This window comes from Quercus robur, chromosome 11 (genome assembly GCF_932294415.1).
Source record: "Quercus robur chromosome 11, dhQueRobu3.1, whole genome shotgun sequence".
In the NCBI taxonomy this organism is placed as follows: domain Eukaryota; kingdom Viridiplantae; phylum Streptophyta; class Magnoliopsida; order Fagales; family Fagaceae; genus Quercus; species Quercus robur.
In genome coordinates this window covers 48,565,441-48,590,919 of record NC_065544.1, presented here as the reverse complement: position 1 = coordinate 48,590,919, position 25,479 = coordinate 48,565,441, and the positions used below count along the sequence as shown (strand labels likewise).

Sequence of the window (25,479 nt, the reverse complement as noted above, 5' to 3'; positions counted from 1 at the left end):
TGTTTCTGGGATACCGGGAGACGTTCCTCTGTTTTTCTTAAATTTTACAGAGTTCTCATGGCTCTGTTATGATATTCTTCCTACTGAAAATCTTCCCCCCTTTCAACATGGGTTTTCTCTTCCTTTTATAGCGTGTTTTCTAGGGTTCTGAGGTACTAGTGATTTCTCTCTTTTGCCCCTCAGAGCTCGTGTTGTGTCATTTTCTTAGGGGCTGGTCTCTTCCCTTTTTTCTCATGGTTTTCATCTTTTAATACTGTTTCTCTAAAAGTCACTTGCTGACTTTCCATTCCGGGACGTCCTTGGGCAACTAGCCTTCAATCTCTCTTCCTTCAAGATTTCTCACTTTTCAGACTCAGCTGCGGTTGTATTTCCTTGCTCTCATTATTCCCAAATAGTTGGAATCTTTTACTGCTAGGTTGAAAGTTCTCTTCCAGTTGCTTCTACGTATGATTTTCTCATTCTTGGTTCCTTGTGGTACAGCTCCTTTGTTCATGAATGTTTGCTTTATACTTTCTGATTCTTTGCTGCACCACTGGGTACTTGAGAAGGACATCTCTGTTCTTCATTTCTTGTATTTCGTGGTACCTCTCTTGAGCTATCTCAATCCCACAGTAATTGTGCTGCATTACCTGAGGATCCCGGGCCTCTGGCAGCCTCTGGGTATCCCGGCCCAGTTCTTTCACTAGATTTTGTGAGACTTTTTGATGACCTTTTTGCTGGAAATCTAAACATAAATTGGGCCTTAATGTTGATTCTTCTTACTGCTTGAATTGGGCCTTCTTTACTTTTCATGGAATGGGCTTTCTTGTGAAATTTTAGCCTTCAACATTAGCCCCCCAAGCTCGTGGGTTACCTGTAGCCCACGCGCGAGAAAATAAATTGTTTTTGGACACTTTTCTGGTTTGTAGAACCAATGTGTAGATCAAATAATTCTTGAGGGAAACTCCAAAGGAATTGCTACACTTCCTTCATGGGATGAACTAGCATGTTGCAAAAGATTAAAATTCACCTTCATATTAGTATTAGGTTGTAGATTGGTATTCAATAAATCAACTTGGTCAAACTAACAATAATATATGCAGATATATATGTATAACCAAATTATATTGGTATCGCATTTGATGCTAAGAGTATATTTTTAGCACTAACGTTTTTTTTTTTGCTAGCAATTCTAGGATATGCTTTTTTGAAAGTAGCATACAAAAATCGTGATGAATGCATATTAAATCTTAATATAAGATAGCATAGCTTTATCAACAAGATTTTGTTTGTTTTACAAAATAGGTTGAATGAGGGGAGCCCTCATGAACTTTGCCAAAGATATTCTATGCATTGTAGTACATGCTTGCTATGGCTATGGTGAATAACACCAAGATGTTTGCCCCATAAGATTTTTAGTCCATGAATAGTGACTTACCAATGGGACCATGATATCATAAATCATTGAATCATAAAAACATACTGATTTAGAGTCTAATCAAGGTTAGCTATTCTTCTCAAAATGTATTAGAAGATAGAAACTTCCCTGAGGACATGACTTAGAAGGCTTAGGAACATCTCTACGCCTTGCTTTAGCTAAAAACCTTGCTCTTCTGGTGGATGCTCTTGATCTTTGCCTCATTCTTTTTCCAAATTGTGAGAGATTATATAATATTTCAAATTGCAGCAAATTATTCACATACCATACCACCAATTATATTGTTGTTTGAATTGTTATATTCCATATAGTTCACAAGCCAAAGAAAATAACAGTGGCTGAACTTATGTATAGTAAAGTTTGCACTAGACTTCTTAATTTTCATCAAGTAAAAGATATATCTAAGGAAAATTTTTAATCTTGTCTTAGCCCCCAGTGTATGCACTGGAAAAGCCAATTGCCAAATAAGATATGGCAATAAAATTACTTCATGTATATGAAACCATGTGAGGATCTCAACCACACAAGAATTCCAATTTTGATTTTTGATAATTGGTCAAGTAAGAAGACCAAAATTTTTAGAATTTTCGTTTTAATCTATATGAATAAAATATTAGTGTATGGGTGATACCTCTTGCACAACATTTTGCAGTGTTTTGATATATTCAAACATGGTATTAATGAGTGGGCTTACCGAAAGGGTACCTTTCTTTTGTTGAGTCGAAATACCTCCAAGCCTTTGGTGAGTTTGCACCTTGTTGGAGGAGGGAAATGTCGCTAGCTGGTTTGCAATGTCATTGACTAATCTCTTTGTATAGAGACTTGCAAAAGTATCCATGCTTGTGTGGCTTCGAGTGATGTACTCTTAGAAATTTTTTTTTTTTTTTTAAGTTACGCCTTCCTTGCTTCTTTAGGCTCCCTTGAACCAATTCCTTTCAAGGAGGTCAATCTTGTGCACTTTACACACCCACTTTTGGGTTTTCATACCCACTCAAGGTTCTTTCTCTTTGTACCCCTTGTTGGACTTTGCTTACAATTTGCATCCTTTGCTAGGACGTGTTACGGCTTGTACCTATTGCTGGTACGTACTACAGTTTGTACCCAGTGCTAGTACGTGCTACAAAGTTGTAGCCATGACTGGGATATGCTTACAATCTGCACTTTTACCTATTACTGGTATGTGCTACAGCTTGTACCCATAAACTTTTGCTTTTGACCATTTTCTTGGTCGTACTTGGAAACTTTTGCTCTTGGCCAATTTCTGGGCCATGTATTTAGAAAAATTGTTTTAGGCCAAGTCTTGGGCCAGGTACACGGAAAATTTGCTATTACCAAGTCCTAGGCCATGTTACTTGAAAAAATCTATTTTGGTCAAGTCCTGGGCTAGGTACATGGAAAGTTTGCTCTTTCCCAAGTCCTAGGCCATGTCACTTGGAAAAAATTCTGTTCTACTCAAGTTCTGGGTAGGTACATGGAAAATTTGCCTTTTCCCAAGTCCTAGGCCATGCCACTTGGAAAATCTATTTTGGTCAATTCTTGGGCTAGGTACATGGAAAGTTTGCTCTTTCCCAAGTCCTAGGCCATGTTACTTGGAAAAAATTCTGTTCTGCTCAAGTTCTGGGCTAGGTACATGGAAAATTTGCCTTTTCCCAAGTCCTAGGTCATGCCACTTGGAAAATTTGTTCATGACCATTGAATTTTTCAATCTTCAGAAAAAGTTCCTTCGTAGCCCTTCATTTTCAAGTGGGCTTACTGAACTGATTTCTTTTCTTTTCTTTAAAGGGATGAGGATTTGTTTTCTTCTCCGAGGATCTTCTAAAATATCCTTTCTTGGTTGTGAACAAATTCTTTATGGAAAGAATCTTCTTTTATGAGTCATCTAAGGTTGCTCTCAATGGTAGACTGATGGCCAGGAGCTCCACCAAGATGATTCTATCATGGTGTTTTCTTCAAGTGGGGGATCTTCGTACGGGGATCTTCGTACGGGGATCCTGGAAGAGGATGACTTCCTCTAGGCATGCTCGTTGAAGGCTGTCTTCACAAACCTCATGGTCTGTTTCTTTACAAGGATCTCTACCGCTACTACTTTTTTAGAGATCTTCTCACTTAATAGGTATTTCTCTTCTTCGGGGAACTGGGTCAGTGAGTTTGTTACAGCTTAGCTCTTGATAGCTCTGGGGATCCTTCAGACCTATGTTGTATTGGGAAATTAATATTAACCACCGGGCTACTCTTCAAGATTGCAAGAGTTGATTGAGGAGGGCTTTTATTGGATGAGAGCTTGTCACCAATAGGATTTGGTGGGACGAAAAGTAATGATTCAGTTATTGAGATACATGACTACCATACACGCCCTTTCTATGTTGGGATACCTCATTTCAGTGTCCTTCAATGCTTTGTATGCTTGGGATCAAGATCCCAGGTACAACAATAGTGATTTTGCCATGGACTAGTACCCATATGGTAGGCAAATGACTCATGATCTGTTGAAGTTTTATGAAAGACATTTGGTTGCTCAACTCCCCATATAAAAACATTCCCCTTTTTCAACAGTTTGGATAGTCCACTAATGACCAGTGAGTTGCCTTTGGAGACCAATGGTACAAAGTAGTTTCACACCACCAATACCTCATTTAACAAGCATCTTCAAGTTTTGGACTTCAAAGTTTAAGACTAAACTATCTGCATAAATACTAATCAAACTGACCAGCTTTCTTCTCATCACTCCTTCCTACCCTTTCTATTGCTCAGGGTGTGGAGTCATTAGCAGCCAATCCCATGCCATGTTCAAAACATTGTGAACTTTTGATCAATGTCAAAACCATTTAGCAACATGGTCTCAACCACCAATAAGTTGAAATAAAACAATATTGCAGTATCTTTTATGAATATTTTTAAAATGAGGTCCATTTAGTTGGAGGATGAGCATGACAACCAAATTTATCTATGATTCTATATTATGTAGAACAAGTGTCTACTTCTATTACTAAACAATACAATGCTTTTGCTTTCATGCAACATAATGAAAGCTATCCATTTGAAAAACATAGATTTTAGTCCATTATGTTCAAAATATAAAAATGGAGAAAATAATGATGCATAAAACTTATCTTGTGTTGGGAAATTCCCCAAAATTCCATATAGAGTCTCTCGGTAGAACGTTCGTTGGAGGAACTCACACTTTTGGGATCTTGATGTTGAATGCACTAAGAGGAACTTTCCTTCCTCTAGGTGTTTTCTAGCTTTGGAGCCATGCTTGCAAAGGGACTACTTTTTCCCTCTCCTTTTTCCCAGTCTCCAGCGGAGTCGCCAAAATGTGAGAGTGCTTTTTTCCTTAGCACACAGGCCCAAGGATCCTGGGCCAAATAGTTGTATTTCGGTGGACTGGGCTTGGTTCACCGCAGCTAAATAGGGGCTGATTACGAATCAAGTTGTGCGCAAGTCACATAAATCTTCTCAAGGCAAAAATGCGATTCCTCCTAAGCAATAAAATACCATTATAAGTGTTTTAGTATCATAAAATGACCCTTTACTCTTACAAAATAAGTAAAATAGATGTTCATAATATTCACAATGAGAAAGAGATTGAAATAGAATATTTAAGGCTTATCTTTTATCGTATAAACATTTTAAAGAATTCCCTCACTTGGTACCCCGGGCGTATTGTCGTGGGATCCCGGGACGTACTGTCGTGGGATCCCGAGGCGTATTAGGCCTGTAAGAACCCAGAATCTCTGGTTCTCTGCACTATACAATCTTTCTCCATGCTTGTTATGCAATGGAGTTTTGTCCTTTCCTTTTACCTCTATAGGTCCTACACAAGAACAACTATACAAGGCACATATCTTCAAATAATTGTTAGTTTCTTAGATTAGGATATATATATATATATATATTAATACATATACATATATGTAAATGAATTTTATGAGAATGATTCAGCCACGAGGATCCTGGCCCCAATTCTCACAGACTTAGTGCTTTTGCACAAGACTTGTGGGATTTGGAACTCAAGTCTGAGTGGCTTTACTTGGGCAAAAGACTCAGCTTTACAAGCAAGAATATATGTATTGAGCAGCAAGAAGCAGTAAAGGAAGATAATATAATAAAGAAATATGCAAAGTAATTATTAGAAATTCTCAAATCAATATGAGATATTTCATTATTTTTCTTAATTGTGGATTACAAATGTGCTCACTAAGACGTGATACAAGGTTCAAATAAGCTCAAAAATTACAGACTTTGATGGCTATTCAAGCCTCTAAGACTTGCAAAGTTTGAATCCTTTTGAATCCAAATATGTGCTATAGTGGCTGTTTCTGGGGTACCGGGAGACAAATATGTGCTATAGTGGCTGTTTCTGGGATACCGGGAGACGTTCCTCTGTTTTTCTTAAATTTTACAGAGTTCTCATGGCTCTGTTATGATATTCTTCCTACTGAAAATCCTCCCCCCTTTCAACATGGGTTTTCTCTTCCTTTTATAGCGTGTTTTCTAGGGCTCTAAGGTACTAGTGATTTCTCTCTTTTGCCCCTCAGAGCTCGTGTTGTGTCATTTTCTTAGGGGCTGGTCTCTTCCCTTTTTTCTCATGGTTTTCATCTTTTAATACTGTTTCTCTAAAAGTCACTTGCTGACTTTCCCTTCCGGGACGTCCTTGGGCAACTAGCCTTCAATTTCTCTTCCTTCAAGATTTCTCACTTTTCAGACTCAGCTGCGGTTGTATTTCCTTGCTGTCATTATTCCCAAATAGTTGGAATCTTTTACTGCTGGGTTGAAAGTTCTCTTCCAGTTGTTTCTAAGTATGATTTTCTCATTCTTGGTTCTTTGTGGTACAGCTTCTTTGTTCATGAATGTTTGCTTTATACTTTCTGATTCTTTGCTGCACCACTGGGTACTTGAGAAGGACATCTCTGTTCTTCATTTCTTGTATTTCGTGGTACCTCTCTTGAGCTGTCTCAATCCCACAGTAACTGTGCTGCATTACCTGAGGATCCCGGGCCTCTGGCAGCCTCTGGGTATCCCGGTCCAGTTCTTTCACTGGATTTTGCTGGACTTTTTGATGACCTTTTTGCTGGAAATCTGAACATAAATTGGGCCTTAATGTTGATTCTTCTTGCTGCTTGAATTGGGCCTTCTTTACTTTTCATGGAATGGGTTTTCTTGTGAAATTTTAGCCTTCAACAAGGTACAAATATCATCTTAGGGTATAACAATGGGAGAGGGGAGGAGAAGAGACTACAAGGATTTCTCTCTTTGAGGATGAGTAACTCTTTCTAAAATTGCGGGTGTTGTAGAAACCTCTTTAGGGTTTTCTTCTTAATAGTCTCCTTATAATTTTGTGAGTAATGAGGGTATATATAGTATAGGTAAAAAGTATAAGAGTCACACTTAAAGTTCTAACTATCAGTGTATCTCGCGGGTCATCTCATGACATGGCCAACTTACGAGATGATTTGCGAAACACAATGACTCTTCAGCTTCCGGGATGTGGTCCTTGTATTACCTTCAACTGTTGTGATCAAATTTTTACCACTTAAGACTAAACTCATTACAATTAAATCCCAAAAAAAAATACATGGAAATAAATTAATGCAATTACAACATTTTTTGTCATGGAATAAAGTCAACATAAATATTATGTGAAAAACCATAACTTAGCAGTATAGATAGATAACATTTGGAGAAATGATTTCAAATATATTACATCTCCTTAGGAAGGAAAAATGAAATGCAAATTGTTAAAATTAAGATAATTAAGTCCCTGATAGTTGAATAAGGGATATAGATTTCAATTCTCGTCTACACCAAAAACCTATTAGTGTATTGGCCTGATGATAAGAGAAGGAAAAAAAGAAGAGAGAAGACCGGAGAGAGAGAGAGAGAGAGAGAGAGAGAGAGAGAGAGAGAGAGAAGATATATTTTTTGAAAAGAGAGAGAAAAATAAACAAATATTTTTTTTCCTTTGTTGCTATAGTAGACTATTAAAGATGGCAATTTACTTTAGCAAGGTTGGTAAAATTTTTACCTATGGCACCACTGATGTAGCATGTATTTTGTTGTTTGTAGTGCTAAAAATAGTAATTTGGCATTTTAGAGCGCACAAATACTAATGCTCTTATAATACTTATTATAAGTTACTAGACTCATTGCATGCGTTTTGAGTGTGTAATAATATTAATTTTTTATTTATTTGTTTGTTTGGTTTTGTGTTTTTTAATTTAATGAGATGGAGGTAGTGTACTAAGTTTTAGATTGAACGGGGAAGATAAAGGGAAAAAGCCTAAAATTTAGGAACAGTAAATTACTCTTTTGACCAGTTTTTTTTTTTTTTTTTAATTTAAAATTATTTAACTAAAAGATAGATGTATTTTAGAGAGTTTAAGAATTTGTGTGAATGTATTTTAGTACGCAAAATGTTGAAACCCAAACAAGGAATCATTTTATTAATTATATAGATTGATAACTGTGGGGCCAAAGAACTTGTGACGTCGGCCCACTTTGCTTTAGGGCCCAAGGCCCCAGCCGAGGAAGGATATAGCCGAGAACATACAGTGAAAGTCCAACTGGTCTAGAGATATAGCCAAGGATGATTCTGTCCTCGGCATCCCAATGCGCTCCTGAAAGAAAGGGCAAGTACGGTATATGAACAGTTTAAGGAAAAGTTGAACACCTCCACATTGATGGAGAAAGGACCCCTGGACAATATGGCGACAAAGGACAAAGGAAAGGCTGCCATTACTGCAATTAAATACTCTGCGCCAGACAGAGCAATACTTTTCAGCTTTTACAACCACCCCCAACCACTTTGGGTATGGGCTGATGGGATAAGTATCAACCTTGGAAAGCTGAACCTACACATGGACGTTGAATGAAGGGTAAAGGCTAATATAAAAAGAGAAGTAAGCAATCCAGAAAAAGGGCTGGGAGAAAAGGCCAAGAACCAGAGTCTCCCAGGCCATGCCGAAGAGAAAGACTTCTTGAGCAAACATGGTTCATCTCTGTATGAGTACCATGACCATCCACTATCCGGTGACCAAGGCCTAGCCTTTCAACCCACGCTCTAAAAATTATATTGTTTGGGCCCTTAACATACGAACCCAATATCAGTTTGAGATTGTTACAAATTGAGTCCTTACAATCGCCGCCGTCTGTGGGAAAGGCTCGTGCATTGGCACAGGCGGTGGTAGGATCGAGCTCCTATCAGACAAGGGACTGAGAAAGCCCCTCCGTCATCTCCAGCAGACCGCTGTTGTTGCCCTCATATAAAGTTCCACTAGGGACTACGCTTCGAAGCACCAGTGGCACGGGCAGTTTTAGGGGCCTCCAACATCAAGTCAACGCCCCACACCTTGGCTGAGGGGCTAATCCTCGAAACTTAAAGAAAATCTAAGTTTTGGACAGAACCAAGGTATTGCATGGTCCTCGGACTCAAACCTATGGAGAAACCAACTACTTAAGGAAAATCTAAGTTTTTGACAGAACCAAGGTATTGCATGGTCCTCGGACTCAAACCTATGGGAAAACCAACTACTTAAAGACAATTCTAAGTTTTTGATAGAACCAAGGTATTGCATGGTCCTCGGACTCAAACCTATGGGGAAACCAACTACTTAAAGAATATTATGAGTTTTGGACAGAACCAAGGTATTGCATGGTCATCGGACTCAAATTTATGGGGAAACCAACTTCTTAAAAAAAATTCTAAGTTTTGGACAGAACCAAGGTATTGCATGGTCCTCGGACTCAAAGAGGAAACCAACTACTTAAAGAAAATCTAAGTTTTGGACAGAACCAAGGTATTGCATGGTCCTCGGACTCAAACCTATGGGGAAACCAACTACTTAAAGAAACTCTAAGTTTTGGACAGAACCAAGGTATTGCATGGTCCTCGGACTCAAACCTATGGGGAAACCAACGACTTAAAGAAAATTATAAGTTTTGAACAGAACCAAGGTATTGCATAGTCCTCGGACTCAAACCTATAGGGAAACCAACTACGTAAAGAAAATTCTAAGTTTTGGACAGAACCAAGGTATTGCATGGTTCTCGGACTCAAACCTATGGGGAAACCAACTACTTAAAGAAAACTCTAAGTTTTGGATAGAACCAAGGTATTGCATGGTCCTCGGACTCAAACCTATGGGGAAACCAACGACTTAAAGAAAATTATAAGTTTTGAACAGAATCAAGGTATTGCATGGTCCTCGGACTCAAACCTATGGGGAAACCAACTACGTAAAGAAAATTTTAAGTTTTGGACAGAACCAAGGTATTGCATGGTCCTCGGACTCAAACCTATGGGGAGATTAGCCATTAGAAAATGGATTAAGTCTTAGACAGAATGGAAATCCCGTCCTGTCCTCGGATCCCCAACTCTAGGGAAACTAATGTAAACGAGTATTTAGGCCCGGTACAATCATACCTCTGTCCTCAGACCGGATGCCAAAAATGGTTAAAGCTATGAATGTTGTCAGGAACGTGGCAAAGCACCCTAGCGCTCGGCGACCTTTTCGGATAGTTCATTTTGGGTTACCCATCCTCGGATGATCACCTCATACGCAATACAGAGCATTCAACTGTTATCTCCATTAGTCTTGTATGTATAACATTTTTTAGGTTAGCATTATTGTGCCTGTTAGTCTTAATGAATTCAAAATAATAGCTTTTTGTTAACAAGGGTTTCGGCCCTAAGTATCGTTCAAAAAAAAAAAAAAAACATCCATTCACAATATAACTATTGCAGAAAAGAAAGAATACGTAGAATAAAATAAAGTCATCTTTTATTAAGATAAAGAAATAGTACAGCGTACAATGAGGGGTTTAAGCAAGCTTATACCATAAGCTAACTACAGAAGCAAAAAGAAAGGCAAAAAGGAAAAAGATACAAGGGAGTGATAAATCCTTCAAAATTCTGCTCTAGTAGCGACCAAGCATGTCAGGATGGCCCCATTGATGGAAGGGGAGAAGAGGCAGAAGAAGAAGAAGAAGCACCAGGATGCCCCTAGTGATGGAAGAGAAGAAGAAGCGGAGGCAAAAGGAGGCACCAGAGAAGGAGGAGAGGAGGAAGCGAGGATGCCTAGTCCCCATGCCAGCTCTGACTCCCATCAGGCCAGTGCCATGTTAGCAGTGCTCGAGAGAGAGCGGATGGTACCGACGATGAGCAACCCCAGTGCTATCGCACTAAAAATCTGATGTGACCAGCACCTGCTTCGGATTTTAGCTAAGGGAAGAAGAGGCTTCTTTCCCGCCTTGTCAAGGGGGAGAAATGTTTTAAGTCTCTATCTCCCTTACCCTGATCGGGCCATCTTGAGTCTCGGAGAGACCCAGTACTTCTGGAGAGGGTGTGGTCCCTTCACCCCCATCTTCGCCCCAACCATATCATTCCCTAAGGCTTAATCCCACTGGCAGTGAGGACTTTGAGCACAGCAGGTGGTTTAGGAATTTGAAAAGATTGAGGGGTCTGTACGTAAAGGAAATGACCTCCTACCTTGCTTCTTATATGGAAGGCAAGTCTTGTGGCATTTAATCTGTACAGATTTCCAAGAAAAGCTACAAACGAGATAATTTCCACTCAACTCCCAATGCCGTCTACAACCGTTGGATTGGCGTTGCCTCGTAAAGGGAACTTATTAAAGACGCGCCTCGTGTACTGAAGCGGCAAAAGCACGACGTGAGTAAAACTCAAGGAATGTCTCATAACCAGGAGCATTTCCCAGGCAAATGAAGAGACACCGACATTAATGAAGGACAAAGCTTGGCAAGCAGTGACATAGGCCTGACGTCACCAAAACCCTCATCTCCGTCCGAGGGGCCGGATAGCAAGATTTTGAGGGGCTATTGTGGGGCCAGAGAACTTATAACCCCGGCCCACTTTGCTTTAGGGCCCAAGGCCCGAGCCGAGGAAGGATATAGCCGAAGACATACAGTGAAAGTCCAACTGGCCTAGAGATATAGTCGAGGATGATTCTGTTCTCGGCATCCCAACGCGCTCTTGAAAGAAAGGGCAAGTACAATATTGAAACAGTTTAAGGAAAAGTTGAATACCTCCACATTGATGGAGAAAGGACCCTTTGACAATATGGCAACAAAGGACAAATGAAAGGCTGTCATTACTGCAATTAAATACTCTGCGCCAGACAGAGCAATGTTTTTCAGTTTTTACAACCACCCCCAACCACTTTGGGTATGGGCTGATGGGACAAGTATCAGCCCTGGAAAACTGAACCTACACGTGGATGTTGGAGGAAGGGTAAAGGCTAATATAAAAAGAGAAGTAAGCAATCCAGAAAAAGGGCTGGGAGAAAAGGCCAAGAACTAGAGCCTCCCAGGCCATGCCGAGGAGAAAGACTTCTTGAACAAACATGGTTCACCTCTATATGAGTACCATGACCATCCACTGTCCGGTGACCAAGGCCTAGCCTTTCATCCCACGCTCTACAAATTATATTGTTTGGGCCCTTAATGTACGAACCCAATACCAGTTTGGGATCGTTACAAATTGAGTCCTTACAATAACATTTGGAGAAATAATTTCAAATATATTACATCTCATTAGAAAGGAAAAATGAAATGAAAATGATAAAAATTAAGATAATTAAGTCTCTGATAGTTGAATAAAAGATATAGATCCCAATTCCCGCCTACACCAAAATCCGATTGGTGTTTTGGTCTGATGATAAAGAACTATCATTAGGAGTGGACTCCATAGGTTGAAACTCTCTAAAAAAAATATGAATCTATTGCTTGACTGAAGTGATGATATTTAATTATTTCCATAATTTTAGGACACAATTTTTTTACTTCGTATTCTAGATTGTGTGTTATTAAATTTGCTTTTGTTTTTAATTTGTTGAACTTTGTTTCAATCATAGTTGAAACAAATAAATTTGAGCGCTAATAATGATGATGCACAAAATAGTCAGTGAGTTGATCATCCACACGCTCAGCAATTGAAGTGCTTGAAGAACAAAAGAGAATGAAGAACCTACAAAGAGCACTAGTGGGGTGCTGGCCAAAGACCTTTCGAAAGTTAAGTCAGTAATAGAAGAATCTCCAATAACTCGAAATTGTAAGAGTTAGGAAATTTCACATACCTTGGAGAAGAAGAGACTTGGTGCTTATATAGTGATGTAAAGTTGACCAAGATCCCATGAACGTAAGACCTTTCCTTGTAGGGAAGATATGAAGTTAATGTTTCGAGATCTTAGAGTTTTATTTCCCATATTGGGAGTATACGAATATATAGAGGGGTCATTGGACATGGCGTGGAGATCGGATTCGTGGGTTTGGGTTGCCGATTTTGTGATTTGTGAGGTGTTGCCGTGCTCGGATTCATAGGTTTAAGTTAGTTGTGCTCTAATGGCTTGACTATGGCTCGATTGTGGGTTTGATTGTGGCTCGGTGCTAGTGGGTTTTGGTTGTGTTTGTATTGGTGGTGCTGGTTTTAATGGTGGATTTTGTTTCAATAGTGCTTCTTGGCGGCAATGGGTTGCTAGGTTTTGTCTACGTGGGTCTTAGTGGTTTGGATTTTTTTGCTAGGTTTTGCTATGTTTTTTTGTGGTGAGTTATTGATAACGGTGGTTGTCATTGTGGTTTTAGCGGTGGACTTGTTTTGGGTTTTTGTTTTGCTGTGGATTGTGGCTACCATGGTGGTGGTGGTCGTGGTGGTGGTGACAGGATTATGGTGGCTGGTTGCTGTAAAATTTTGTGGGGAGAAGTTTTAATTTATTTTAATAAGTTGTTTATATTATTTTAATGAGATGACTGTCAAAATAGAGTCTTTGTTATTGGGTGTGTGTTGTTAAAATAGATAAAGTTGCTTTTTAAGTTGCTAAAAGCTATATTTTATAACTTCCTTACTATGAATGATCTTAGGGGTATTTTGGTAATTTTCAGGTTTAGGGGGGTATTTTGGTAATTTTTAGTAGTTTGGGGTATTTTAGAGTTGGGTGATTTTTAGAAATGATACTTGGATCATAATTGGATTTAATTGCGTGCCCATTTTAAATCCAATAAACATTAATGTTAATTGGGTTTAATTGGGTTAATACACATTTAACCCAATTAATAATTCGGCGAATTTGGGTTTCATTTAAGTGGGTAGGTTTGGGTGGGCAAATGGGTTTGGGTTGATTTTGCCACCCCTAATTTTCTCCCATTCCATTTCTTTTTATCTTTTCTCTCTCCTCTGTTCTTCTTCCTTTGTAGATCTCTTTCTCATTCACTGTAAACCTAGATCGACTATTTAAGCTATTTGAAATAACCAAGGGTTTCGACCTCACTTAATTCTATAGTTCTCTCCCCCTCTCTCTCTCTCTCTCTCTCCAAACTAGATTGACTCCCATTGTCTTTTGATAAGCTTTCGGATCTCCCATGGTGGACTCATCAAAGACCTACAACAGTGGCACTGAAACTTCAATGGGCGAGGCCCAATGATGATGAATAGATTTGTTGTCAACCAACTGGTGAATAAGAAGAGCAAGGCTCGCTTTGATGTGGGCAAGATGAAGATCATCTAAGCTCAGACAAAGATTTTTCATTTTGCTTTATTCTTTGGGAAATTGTTATATCTTAAATTACATTTTGCACTCCTAAACTTTTCGAATGCACATTTTGCACACTAAATAATGACATTTGTTACACTTTGAACCTCGACATCAAGTTTGTTGTTAATTTGGATGAAAATCCAAAATTTAGAGGATAAAGTGTAATCAGGAGTATAGTTTAAGTTGGTAAAGTATATTTTATTATTTTTTTTAAGAAATTGAGAGGAAGGACAATTAGGTTTTTTTTACGTGATACCATATTTTTCTATCCAAGTTAATAGTAAACTTGACGTCGAGATGCAAAAGCAGTGCATTCGAAAATTTTATGGTACAAAGAGTAATTAGTAATATAGTTTAAAGTAGTAAAGTGTAATTTCCTTTTTTTTTTTTTTTTTTTCTTTATTTATTTAGTTTCGTTTGACTATGTTTGGATCTGAGGAAGTGTGGGAAAGTTGTTCTTGCTTTGGTTTTATCAACTAATACATGTTAAAGTTATTAGTAATGAAATATATGTGATTTATTTGCTCTAATTTTTATTAGAAAAATGGGAAACTGTAAGCTATTGAGAAACCAGTTCGTTTAACTTGTTATGGTCATTACGTAATGTATCTAGGTTTTGTGGATCCGATATTTTCTATAGTCAATTTGTAAACTTCTTGATTTCTTTTTCTTAGTTGGATTAGTATTCTTGTATTTCTCCCCTCAGTGGAATTTTTTTTTGCTTTTTTTGCTTTTTTTTTTTTTTTTTTTTGGTTTTGTATTTTAATGCTCTGTTTGGCTACTGTCCATGTAGGTTTACAACATCAGGATGAGAGAAAGAGAGAGAGGGAGTGAGAGAAATCTACTTGCAAAAAGAAGAACAAAGCAGTGAAAAGAAAAAAAAAAAGTGAATTAAGGGAATTTTTTTTACAAAAAAAAAAAGGATATTAAAATGCCAAGAAACTCTCTAAACTATAGGATACTGGCCATTACATCCCATGTACTTTTATTTTAGGCAATTTACTTCATATACTTTACTCATGTGTCAAATCAATGCATCTATTACATAAATCCTAATATAAGAGCACGTGAACATGTTAATTGAATTAAAAAACCCTAACTATGCAAAAGACTAAGAACAACATAGATCAAACATGCTAGCAACTAAGAATGTGTGAAGAACTAGCAACTAAAGCGTGTTTGAATATAAAAAAATATATATGGCATAATTAAAAAAATGGTTTAGAAATTTTACTTGCATGTACCAACACTATTGAACACTCCAAGCAAGAAAGCTTTTCTAGAGAAGGATTTGTAAGTAAGAAGTTGGTAGCCTTCTCAACTTGTTAGATGAGTGGGATCCTTGTCTAAGTCGTCTTACAAGATGAGAAGTAAAACACCAAAAATACATCACCACATCAACTTGGTTTGAGATACAAAAAGAAATAGAGGAAAGAATTCCCGTATTCTTTCTTCTAATATGTGAAGAAAGCACATGAGGAATAAAAATTCTATTAGCAGACAAAAAGAAAACAAGAAACCACTTTTAGATAATTAATTACCACTGACTCACTGAGTTTTTGACTTTTTTTTTTTTTTTTGGATAGTAGAATTTTTGATTCGTTGGACAACTACAACACCCAAAAATTTTGTTAAAGAGCTGAGTTTTAAGATCATATTCCTTCTTCCTTTCAAGTTTTGTTGGAGCATTGATCTCCTTCCAAGTTTTGGATGTGAACAAGCCAATCCTCACCCTATTAACTTTCCACTGAGATGGGACAATTCACAATGTTCAGCGTCTTCAAAGATGTAGGGCCAGGCATTTGTTTAGGCAATGATCTCAAATTTGAGCTCCAGATTGGGATGCTTTTCTACATGCAAGTGTACCTTACCATTAAAACTTGTTTTCTTGATGTGTTTTAATCCGGTTGTCCAATTAAGGCTTATGAATTATTGTTTTAAAATTTTTAATCATTATGACCTTAAAATTCATTTCATGAATTGCATTTGGAGATCATACAAAGAAAATTACGATTTTTCCCTTGAGACATGATATGGTGATGATATGCAGTGTAATACAAGAGATAAAATGGGAGTTGTAAAATTGAGTGTCTACACTTGCTGACCTCTGTTTTTGTTAAGTAAGATATGGAAAACCCCATTCAGCACGTTGGAGGACTCAACAAATTGTGGAAAACCCATGTTTTCTGTATAAAATTCTCACTTAATTTTTTTTTTCCGGTATATTATTTTTATTCAAGTGGGATATTTTTGCCATCCAAGCATGTTAAATTAAAGTTTATCATGAGACCTTTCCAATGACTTCCCACTCGAATCAATTGGTGGCCATTTGATTATAATTTAATCAAAATTAAACTATAATCACATGTCACAAAAATGGACGATGTTTTTAATCATAAATTTGATTTTTTGCAATATCTTATCTGTTTCAACCCCAATCTAGGCCCAAGAATTGTAATTTTAAGGGGAAATTCATGATCTTCAAAATGAGCACAAATTCATTGATATCATATGATTGGACTTATGGTCAAACTTTGACTAAATCCCATTTAGGGTTGGTTAAATTAGGTCAAAAATGTTAGGGCTCATATTAGTATTTTGGCATGCAAATCAAAGCTAGACAATTATTTCAACACACCTCCCACGCAATATTTTTTTTCTCATTTAGTTTCATGCTTGATCCTATAATTCTTCTCCTCTTTCCATATGGGAAAACCTTTGGACCAAAACTATCAAATACTTTATAGCACTATCTATCTTTAAGAGTTCAATTCCTATTCTTTAATAGAAATGAGGAATGAATTACTTAATTCACAAGGTATATTAATTATTTTCTTACAAGAAATAGAATTTCCTTTCAAATATCAAGGAATAGACTTTTTTCCACAAAGGAACCTCAAAAGTAATCATGTTCATTTTCCTCCTTAGACAAGAAAAACCAAATAGATATTCAAATCATAATAGGAATTTAAGGCATTTATAAACACTCACCAATCTAGGAATCAATCTACAAGCTTCCAAGAATTTCCAAATGTCAAAACTTAATTGAATTCAACCCTTACAGTCTTGAAGAACTTCTACATCCCAATCTTTAAAATTTAAAAACATTCAAATTAAGAAACCTTATTCATATTCCAAGTGTTCCATTGGAGATAAGCTTCAACGCCTCTTGAAACTTCAAGAATCCTTATCAGCGGAGTTCTGTCAAATTTGAACTCTACATTCCAGAAGAACTTTTATCTGCAACCCTACAAAAATAGAACATTCAAAGAGTGTGGAGAACTGGAATATAAGGGTTTCTAACAAGCAAAAACTGGATATTTATCATAATTCTATTGAAAAAGCCTTTCGATCTATTTTCCAATAAAATTGGAGGACATTTTGTGTTCAAATCAAGGTTACATTAGTGCAACTCTTGAAACAAAGACCTTTTCAGTAGATGATTTCAATATGCTACTAATTTCGTAGCTCAAACCTTTTTTCTTTAAAACCCCAAGGACTTTTTATATGAGGATGTGCCAATTCAGTTACAAAATTCTTAGCTAAAAAAATGAGTTTGAAAGATATTAAATCAACAGTTATTCTTTTATACTAGAACACAAATATAAAAAATTATACTTATTCATTTATACAAATTTACATTTGAAAACTAACTTCAATTATTTGTTTTCTAAACTATAAATTTTGCATTACACCACCACTACAAATAGGCAGCTAAGAATATGTTACCGTGTCTGTGCAATCAAGTCCTACAAATTTTATTGTCTCAACCAAAAAAAAAAAGTCCTACAAATTTTATAACTGACACCAACCTGTACGAGTTACAAAGCAATGGCATTATTTTGTTCATTTTTATATGGGTTGAAGAAGGGTAGAAACTTTTGCACCGTGGATGACTTCACCTGCCAAAAAACCAAATTAAGGAGAATGAAAAGGGAGACAAGTGACAACCAACTAAAATAATAGCCCAGAACGACATCAAATGAAATATAATAAAGACATGAACTCATCAAGATAACATTTACATCTATATTTACGCTATCGACCAATATTTTTATGACGGATAATTGAACCAATTTAATTATCTTTCAAAAACAAAAGAAAACGAAAAAAAAGAAGAAGAAGTAGAAAGACCCTAAATAGGGGAAGAAATAAATGAAGAAACTCTTAAGAAAAACTCATGGAATAATTCATTGAAGTGATTAATAGTAAACCACAATTGTGTGTACTCCTTGTGAGTGTTTGTTCCTAAAAAGCAAAAAGGTAATTGTTTCAAAATCCTTAAGAGAATGTATCTCTTGTGTTGTATAACTTGTCACACTTTTCATGAATATTTTTTAGAAAATTCACATGTGAGTGATGAAGTTAGTTAAAAGGTGAAGTCTCACGTTAGATATTAATGAAAAAAGTAAATGGTTAATATATTACAATTAAGCTCGTACTGAAACTTGCAAATCAATTAAATAAATTTCATTCTGATGTGCATAAAAATAGAAATAAATAAAAAGGATATGTTAGCCAAATGAAGAACACATAGTTTTGGATTCAAAACTTACCAAACACGCGTAATTAGGGGAGGGAAACCTGCATTTCTATTAAAAAAAATACATTAGGAACATATATTTTCTAAAGATTATTACGAAAACTATTGGGTTAGTTAAAGATAATGAGTTATAAAAAAAAAAAAAAAAAAAAAAAAATTAAAGATACTGAGAGAGATTTGAGCTATATAAGCGACATGAGTTGTGCCCAAACTTTTGAAAAATTTAAGTATAAGAAATTTTCACTTATTCTTTTGTTTTTTCTACGAAAGTAGAGGAATTCACTGAAATAACTCATTACCTAACGAGATATCATTCTTCTTAAAGTTTGCAGGAACGCACACGTGCTACTTTGTCAAATTCTGTTCCTTCTCTACTATATCTGTGTTTGAATGACTCTGGCATGGTGCTGATATCCAATTCCTGGAGGGTAGTAACAAACCTCAATCCATCTGGAATCATCCTTAGTGCCTGACAAGCAATTTCCAAATGACAGAGTATTTTCATGGCTTCTTCCTCCACCACCCACTCCGACAGGTATGTTAAATCACTTAGGACAAGAGAACGAAGGTGAGGAAATCCATTTTTATTGCAAGTCATTCGATTCCCTTCAAAGGAATTGAGAAGGAGGCGGAGGATTTTTAATTTGCGCAACTTCCCTAATATTGGCATTGGGTCTTCCTGAAGAAAAGTGAACTTTAAGGTTAACTTGGCAATATGTTGACAGATTTCCTCATCTTCTGGCAACTGCCGTATCTTCGACTTCAAATTCAACCTATATAAATGAGGACAACTTGATACCATTGATACTATATCTGTTGTCTCTTCATTGCAAGGATCAGTGCCAATGACAAGAACCCGAAGAGAAGGAAATGTTGGTGGCAGATTACATTTGTTGAGATCAACATTCACTAGCGTCTGCAAATTAGGAAGATTAGCCAACTCCAACTTCTCACTTACCCTATAATTTATGGGCAGATACAAATGCCTCAATTTTTCCATCTTCTTGAACACATTTGGCACTCTAAAACCGTTTGTGCAGGACCGCAAATCTAATGTCTGCAAGCACCTCAAATTGCCTACGGATGATGGCACGTTATCTATGTTGCTGTTTTTCAGAGATAAGAATCTCAAGTGGATAAGACATCCGATGTCTTTAGGTAATTCTCCCTTATAAAAGCCAAAGTTCTTGAGATTTAAGACTCTAAGTGATTTAAAGTTCTTGAACATAGATTTCACCAAATAAGAACTATTCAAATTATCAGGGCAAAAGTATAAAAGAGACCTGAGGTGAGGATAATCTTTGGATATCGTCAAGCGAAGCGGTGGATCAGAATTATGTTGTTCCTCGTTGATGGCAATTCTTCGAACTTTATCATCATTCTCTCTCCTTTCTTTCAAAGAAGGAATATTTATGATTTGAAGAAAATTTTCCTCTTGGGCCTTTGAGACACAAAAGAATAGCATAAAATCATGGATTCGACATGTTTTGATCCTTCCAAATGAGTCCCTTTTCCCAATTTGGACCATGCACCTTCGATCTAGTTCCTCTAAAAATTTTTCTCCCTCCGTCTCCATTGTATTTCTTTCATGCTGAATTTCTGGTATAAAACCTTCTGCCATCCACATTCGAATTAATTCCTTTGCTGGTATCTCAAAACCCTTTGGAAAATGGCCCAGGTGTAGAAAGCATTGTTTCAAACAAGGAGACAAATCATAATAACTTAAAGCTAACCTTTCGATCACTTGTAAGTCTTCTTTTATACAAACATGCCCAACCTGATCCCGCCACTGCTCCGATGTCATTGGTGCTAAATTGCATTGAAGTAAGAAGATGGCCCAAGGAATACCCCCACAATCTTTAACCATTTCCTTCCCTAAATTCTTCATCTCATTACTGATTATAAAGTCTGTGCAAAGACAAAAACAATGAAAAAAATCACTACAACAATAACATTAAGGATATATATATATTACATTTATTGTTCTTATACATCTTACATTGTAAATTAAATCATATCAAAAAAAAAAAAACATTGTAAATTAAACAAATGTATATGGACATTGTTTATTGTTTGTGCAAATGTGTACTTTACATGAATAGTACATGGTAAACCTATAGTCGTAGATTAAATAAATGTGTATGATATTGTACATTTTTCGTGCAATTGTGTAAACTTTACATGAATAGTACATGGTAAATCTATAATTGTCCTAACATCAAACCATATTTTAAGATTCAAAAGCCTGTAAAATCTGTAAAATGGCTTTAAAATTTATTAAACAATTGGTACTTTTTATTGGGAGAAATGATATATAGACCCTTTTTTTTAACCGTAGTTGTTATTGGATATCCTTGCTCCCTGCATATGTAATATACGGATTTATTAATTTTAATTTTTCCAAATTCTGGTTGATTATGGGTCTGTTTGGGATCTGCTTATATTACTGAAATTGAAAACTTTTTGCTGAAAGTATAATAGATAAAAGTAAAAGTTAGATGAAATAATACAGTGGAAGTTATAAATAGTATTAAAAAGTGCAGTAGAACCCATGAATAGTAGTAAAAATAAGCTAAATAGTAAAATAATTTTTGCCAAATGCACACTATGTCTAGAGTTCATTCTCTTTCGACTGAAACGCCAAAAATACCATACTGGTAAGCAAACTGGAATGAGAACCTTGGGCTAAATTCTAGTCCATTCTTGTTTCTTAAAAAAAAATAATAATAATAAAAAAATAAAACTTAGCTATTTTGAATTTATTATTATTATATTTTATAGTTGATGATGAGTAATTATAAGTGTTAATGTTTAGGTTCAGGACTCACCTCCACTAGCTTATGGAAGCTTTGTATCAAGATGCTATTATTTTTTAAATGGATGAATGTTCCATTTTCAAAAAAAAAAAAAAAAAAAAAGTTGTCTTTTCCTCCACACCAAAGTGCTGTAGTTCTAGCCAATTTGGCTAACTTTTAGTAATAAAGATACAAATTTCTTCTAAAAAAACAAAAATAGTCTTGGTCAAAAAGATTAGAGAAATATTTCAATATATACTATTACTAGTATTGAATTTTTTTTTTTTTTTAATTTGTTCATCAAATGCTAGTTCACCATATAACTTTTTTTTCTTGAGGCAACGTTTTTTTTTCTTGCAAGCACAATACGTTTGTGTGTTTTGATATTTATCTTTTCATTTTATAAAGCTATATACTATATAACAAATAAAAATTCATATCTTAAAAAAAATTATATATAAGTTGTTTTTAATGTCTTCTAAATTATTTTACTAATTATTCAGCACAAAAAAATTTATTTTATTAATTAGTTCGTGTTTTTATACAGACAAATTAGGAATCATTTCCGACTAAATAAATTCTTACATTTGTAATGTAAGACTATGATCTACTCTTCTTCCCCATATTTACTAATACCCAAAAAAATCCTTCAAAAGAAAACAATAGACTGAAGTAGGATTAGAAATTGCTAGTACCTTGTCTCTGAGCCATTAGTATCTTCTCAAACAATTGCCAACTCTTTTCATAATCGAGACACTGCAATTCATGAACTAAACAATTGGCATCTACTTTTGAAGGCAAATCTTTATTACGAGAGGTGAGCAATATTTTGCGTTTCTCCCATGGGAAGGCGTTGACTAGCCTATCCCAATCCTTAAAAGTCCAAATACTATCTAGAATCACCAGACACTTATTTTCCCTCTGAACTTCACAAAGTTTTAGAGTGAGATGTGAATCTGACAACTGTAGAACATCTTTCCATTGCTCTTCAGACGTTGAAGGGCAAAGGGACGACAAAATTTCTTCCCAAACCTTTCTTGGTTTTATTTGTTGAGAGAGAGATATCCAAGCACGGCGAGGAAATTTATCTGCAACAGTGGGGTGGTTATAAACCATCCTGGCAAGAGTAGTTTTTCCGATACCAGCCATACCACATATGAAAGCAGTTCTACTGTTTTCGTTCAGCAAAAAGTTCACCAGTTTATCCACATCATCATTCAACTTAACAACATCATGTTCATGATCAGAAGTAGTTTCCCTTTGCTGTGGTCGCCTGTCGGCAACTCCTATCGCGTTGTAGTACGTCCTTTCCAAAAAACAAATTTGTTTCCTGATTTTCCCAACGTCTGATCTAACCTTGTAGATAGTACGTGCTTCATCCAAGATGCAAGTATACCTCTTCATGACCTTTTGTACGCCTCCACCCCTTCTGCTTGCAACATTGAAGGAATATTTCTCAATGACAACTTCTGCATCGCAAAGAAGATTTCTTATTCCAGCAACACACCGTCTTGAAGTCTCTGATTCATCTTGCCTCATATCTGCATCTTTTAATAAGCCTTGCATCACATTGAGCTCAGTTTTTAGCAGCTCAACTTCTTTACTCACCCCGCACAAGAATTTTACTCCTGGTACGAGAGAGACACCAGCCCTTGTCACGCCACCCAAAACAGCAGCCTCAGCCATTTCGCTTCACCGAAAAGAAGATGAATTGGAGATTTGGAAGATAATCTGTGAAAACTTTGCCAGAATTGGCACTCTCTGTATGTCTGATTTCAGTCAACCCTGCCCTTATGTCGCAAAATATTCACCTAACATTACTGCAAGTGTGTGTAATCTGAAGATGAGCGAATGCACGCACTTAAGAAAGCATCAAGTTAGATTAAACTAGAATTTAAAAAAATTAAGAGAGAGAGAGAAAAAAGTTCGTTGAAGGCAGGAACTAGACGCATCTGTTTGGTGGAGGAAGACTGGTAGATGAGAAAGAGGAAAGTGGAAAAAGAAGATGAGCAGATAGAGAGAGAGAGAGAGAGAGAGAGAAGTGAGAGATGAGGGATTAGGTACAGGTTGAAAATGAAAATCAGATAAGGATGAGAAAAAGTATAAAAAAAAAAAGAAAGAAAAAAAAAAAAGAAAGGTTTTTCTAAAACTTTTTTTTTGTTTGTTTGTTTAAAAAACAATTTAAATCCCTCCCTTTTTTTTAACAATCCAACTTGATGCATTTTTAAAGTGTGTGCATTCGCTTGCCTTTAGGTGGCAGTAGTACACCCACTTGCCGTGATTCTAGGCGAATATGTCGCGACAATAGGGATTAATGCTAAATATAGCACTGCAAAAGTTGTAATGGTCATTTTACAAGTGTAAGTGCTTATAGGTTGTAGGAGGTAAGAGTCGGAATTCAAGTCTCCAGAAAAGAGTTTCATACACATATATATTTAGATTAGGTTAGAGTAGAATTTTATTTTATAAAAAAAAAAGAATAATACTAAATATATAAATTTTTAATTTTTTTTTTAAATTACTAATGTGATGAGTAATTATTAATAAACGAAAAAAAGTGATATTAATGATAAACCTAGATTAAAACCAATAAGAGGTTGGCCACATCAATATTTTATAAAAATATTATAAAATAGTTTGTGACTATAATATTAATCCTGATATTAATATTTCTAGAAAAGTTATGGCAATATCATTACCGAAAGTAGGAGAGAGAAATTTCATTGCCGAAATTTAGGAAATTTTGAAGCCCACAAGGAGAGAGAATTAGTGGAGGAAGGAGAGAAAGTTTGGTAAACAATTGGTTGTGATTATTTTTCGCCAGAATAGAACCTCTTCAATTGGATGAGTTAAGCTAGGTATCAACCGTTGGCTACGCTAAGCTTTATTGTTTGTAATGAAAGCTAATAATATTTATCCCAGATGTTAATGGTGGCTATAGTCTCTTTTCTAGAGCATCCGCAGCTGGAGGGCCAAATGCCAAATGTAAGGTACATTTGGCATTTAAACCCAAAATGTGCTCAGCAATTGGAAAGCCATATGGGAAATGTTAAATTTTTTTTGGCATACAGTTACAGTACCATTTTAAATGTAAGATGGTACTGTAGCTGAATGGTATAAAAAAAATTAATTTTTTAATCCTCTCTCCTTATTTTTAACCGGAAATTTCTCTCTCCTCTCTCATTATTTCTATTCTTTTCTCTCTCTTCCTTCTCTCTTTCTCATCTACTCTCTGCTCTCTTCAGACCCAAGACCCCGTGGCTTCCTTAATGGTGAAATCGGATGGGTCGGCGTGGCTCCGATGGGTTTGAATTGGAGCTCCTATGGCTCCGATAGTGATTCCGACGAGGCTAGGCTGGTGGGTTTCTTTGGAGGTGTGGGTTTTGACAACGGTGGAGATCGTGGGTTTTGATGACGGTGGTTCGGTGGGCGTGGGTGTTAATGGTTTTTTTTTTTTTTTTCTTTTCTTCTGGGTTTGCTGGTATATGTGATCGGCGTTGTAGTGGTTGTGGCATGGTGGAGATTGGTGGGTGGCGAGATCGGTGGAGCTGTGGTGGCTATGGCGTTATGGTGGCTGTGGCGTGATCAGCGTGGGTGTTTTTTTTTTTTTTTTTTTTTTTTTTTTTTTTTTTTTTTCTAGGTTTGCTGGTATGTGATCGGCGTTGTGGTGGCTGTGGCGTGGCAGAGATTGGTGGGTGGCGAGATCGGTGGAGCTGTGGTGGCTATGGCGTTGTGGTGGCTGTGGCGTTGTGATCGGCGTGGGTGTTAATGGTTTTTTGTTTTGTTTTTTTTTCTGGGTTTGCTGGTATATGTGATCAGCGTTATGGTGGCTGTGGCGTTGTTATAGGCGTGATGGTTTTTTTTTTTTTCTTTTCTGTTTCGTTGATCTGGGTTGATATGGATGATGGAGGAGTTGTGTGAAGGAGTTGGGTTTATATGGATGATGGATTGGAGGAGGAGGCTGGAAGAAGGTGAAAAGTAAAGTAATGGAGGATTCTGGAAGGGACACGGGGGAGAAAATTGAGAAAAAACAAAAAAGGAAAAAATATATTTTATTACAAAGATATATTATTTTAATGAGTAGAAGAGGAAAATAGAGTTTTGGGATGTTGGGAGTATTGTAAAATGGTATGGTATAATTAATAAAGTAGCTTTTTGGAATGGTAAAATAAGATGGGA

At 36.4% G+C, this 25,479-nt stretch overlaps 2 protein-coding genes across 6 annotated transcripts in view; both read right to left on the bottom strand.

Annotated features, from left to right (window-relative positions):
* The window catches only part of LOC126706327 (putative disease resistance protein At1g50180), a 43,216-nt gene that overhangs the window by 8,434 nt on the left and 9,303 nt on the right, over positions 1-25,479 (bottom strand). The gene's annotated exons all lie outside the window — the stretch shown is intronic.
* On the bottom strand, positions 16,912-23,307 carry LOC126706329 (probable disease resistance protein RXW24L). Of its 5 annotated transcripts, none has more exons than XM_050405740.1 (5): positions 21,996-23,307; positions 18,805-20,413; positions 18,519-18,554; positions 17,775-17,864; positions 16,912-17,210 (listed from the first exon to the last, which is right to left on the bottom strand). In XM_050405740.1, the coding sequence occupies exons 1-2, from the start codon at positions 22,984-22,986 to the stop codon at positions 18,825-18,827; spliced, it is 2,580 nt and encodes an 859-aa protein (XP_050261697.1). In that variant the 5' UTR covers positions 22,987-23,307; the 3' UTR covers positions 16,912-17,210; positions 17,775-17,864; positions 18,519-18,554; positions 18,805-18,824. The 5 variants fall into 5 exon arrangements, with proteins under 5 accessions (XP_050261697.1, XP_050261701.1, XP_050261698.1 ...); XM_050405744.1 differs by having other exon boundaries at positions 16,912-17,202; XM_050405741.1 differs by having other exon boundaries at positions 18,519-18,546.

What these genes read in the sequence shown, in the direction of transcription:
- LOC126706329 (XM_050405740.1), bottom strand. Translation starts at nt 22,986, where the DNA reads ATGGCTGAGGCTGCTGTTTTGGGTGGCGTGACAAGGGCTGGTGTCTCT. An exon ending in ACTAATGGCTCAGAGACAAG is followed by an intron (nt 20,414 to 21,995) that starts GTACTAGCAATT and finishes GTCTTTGCACAG; the next exon opens with ACTTTATAATCAGTAATGAG.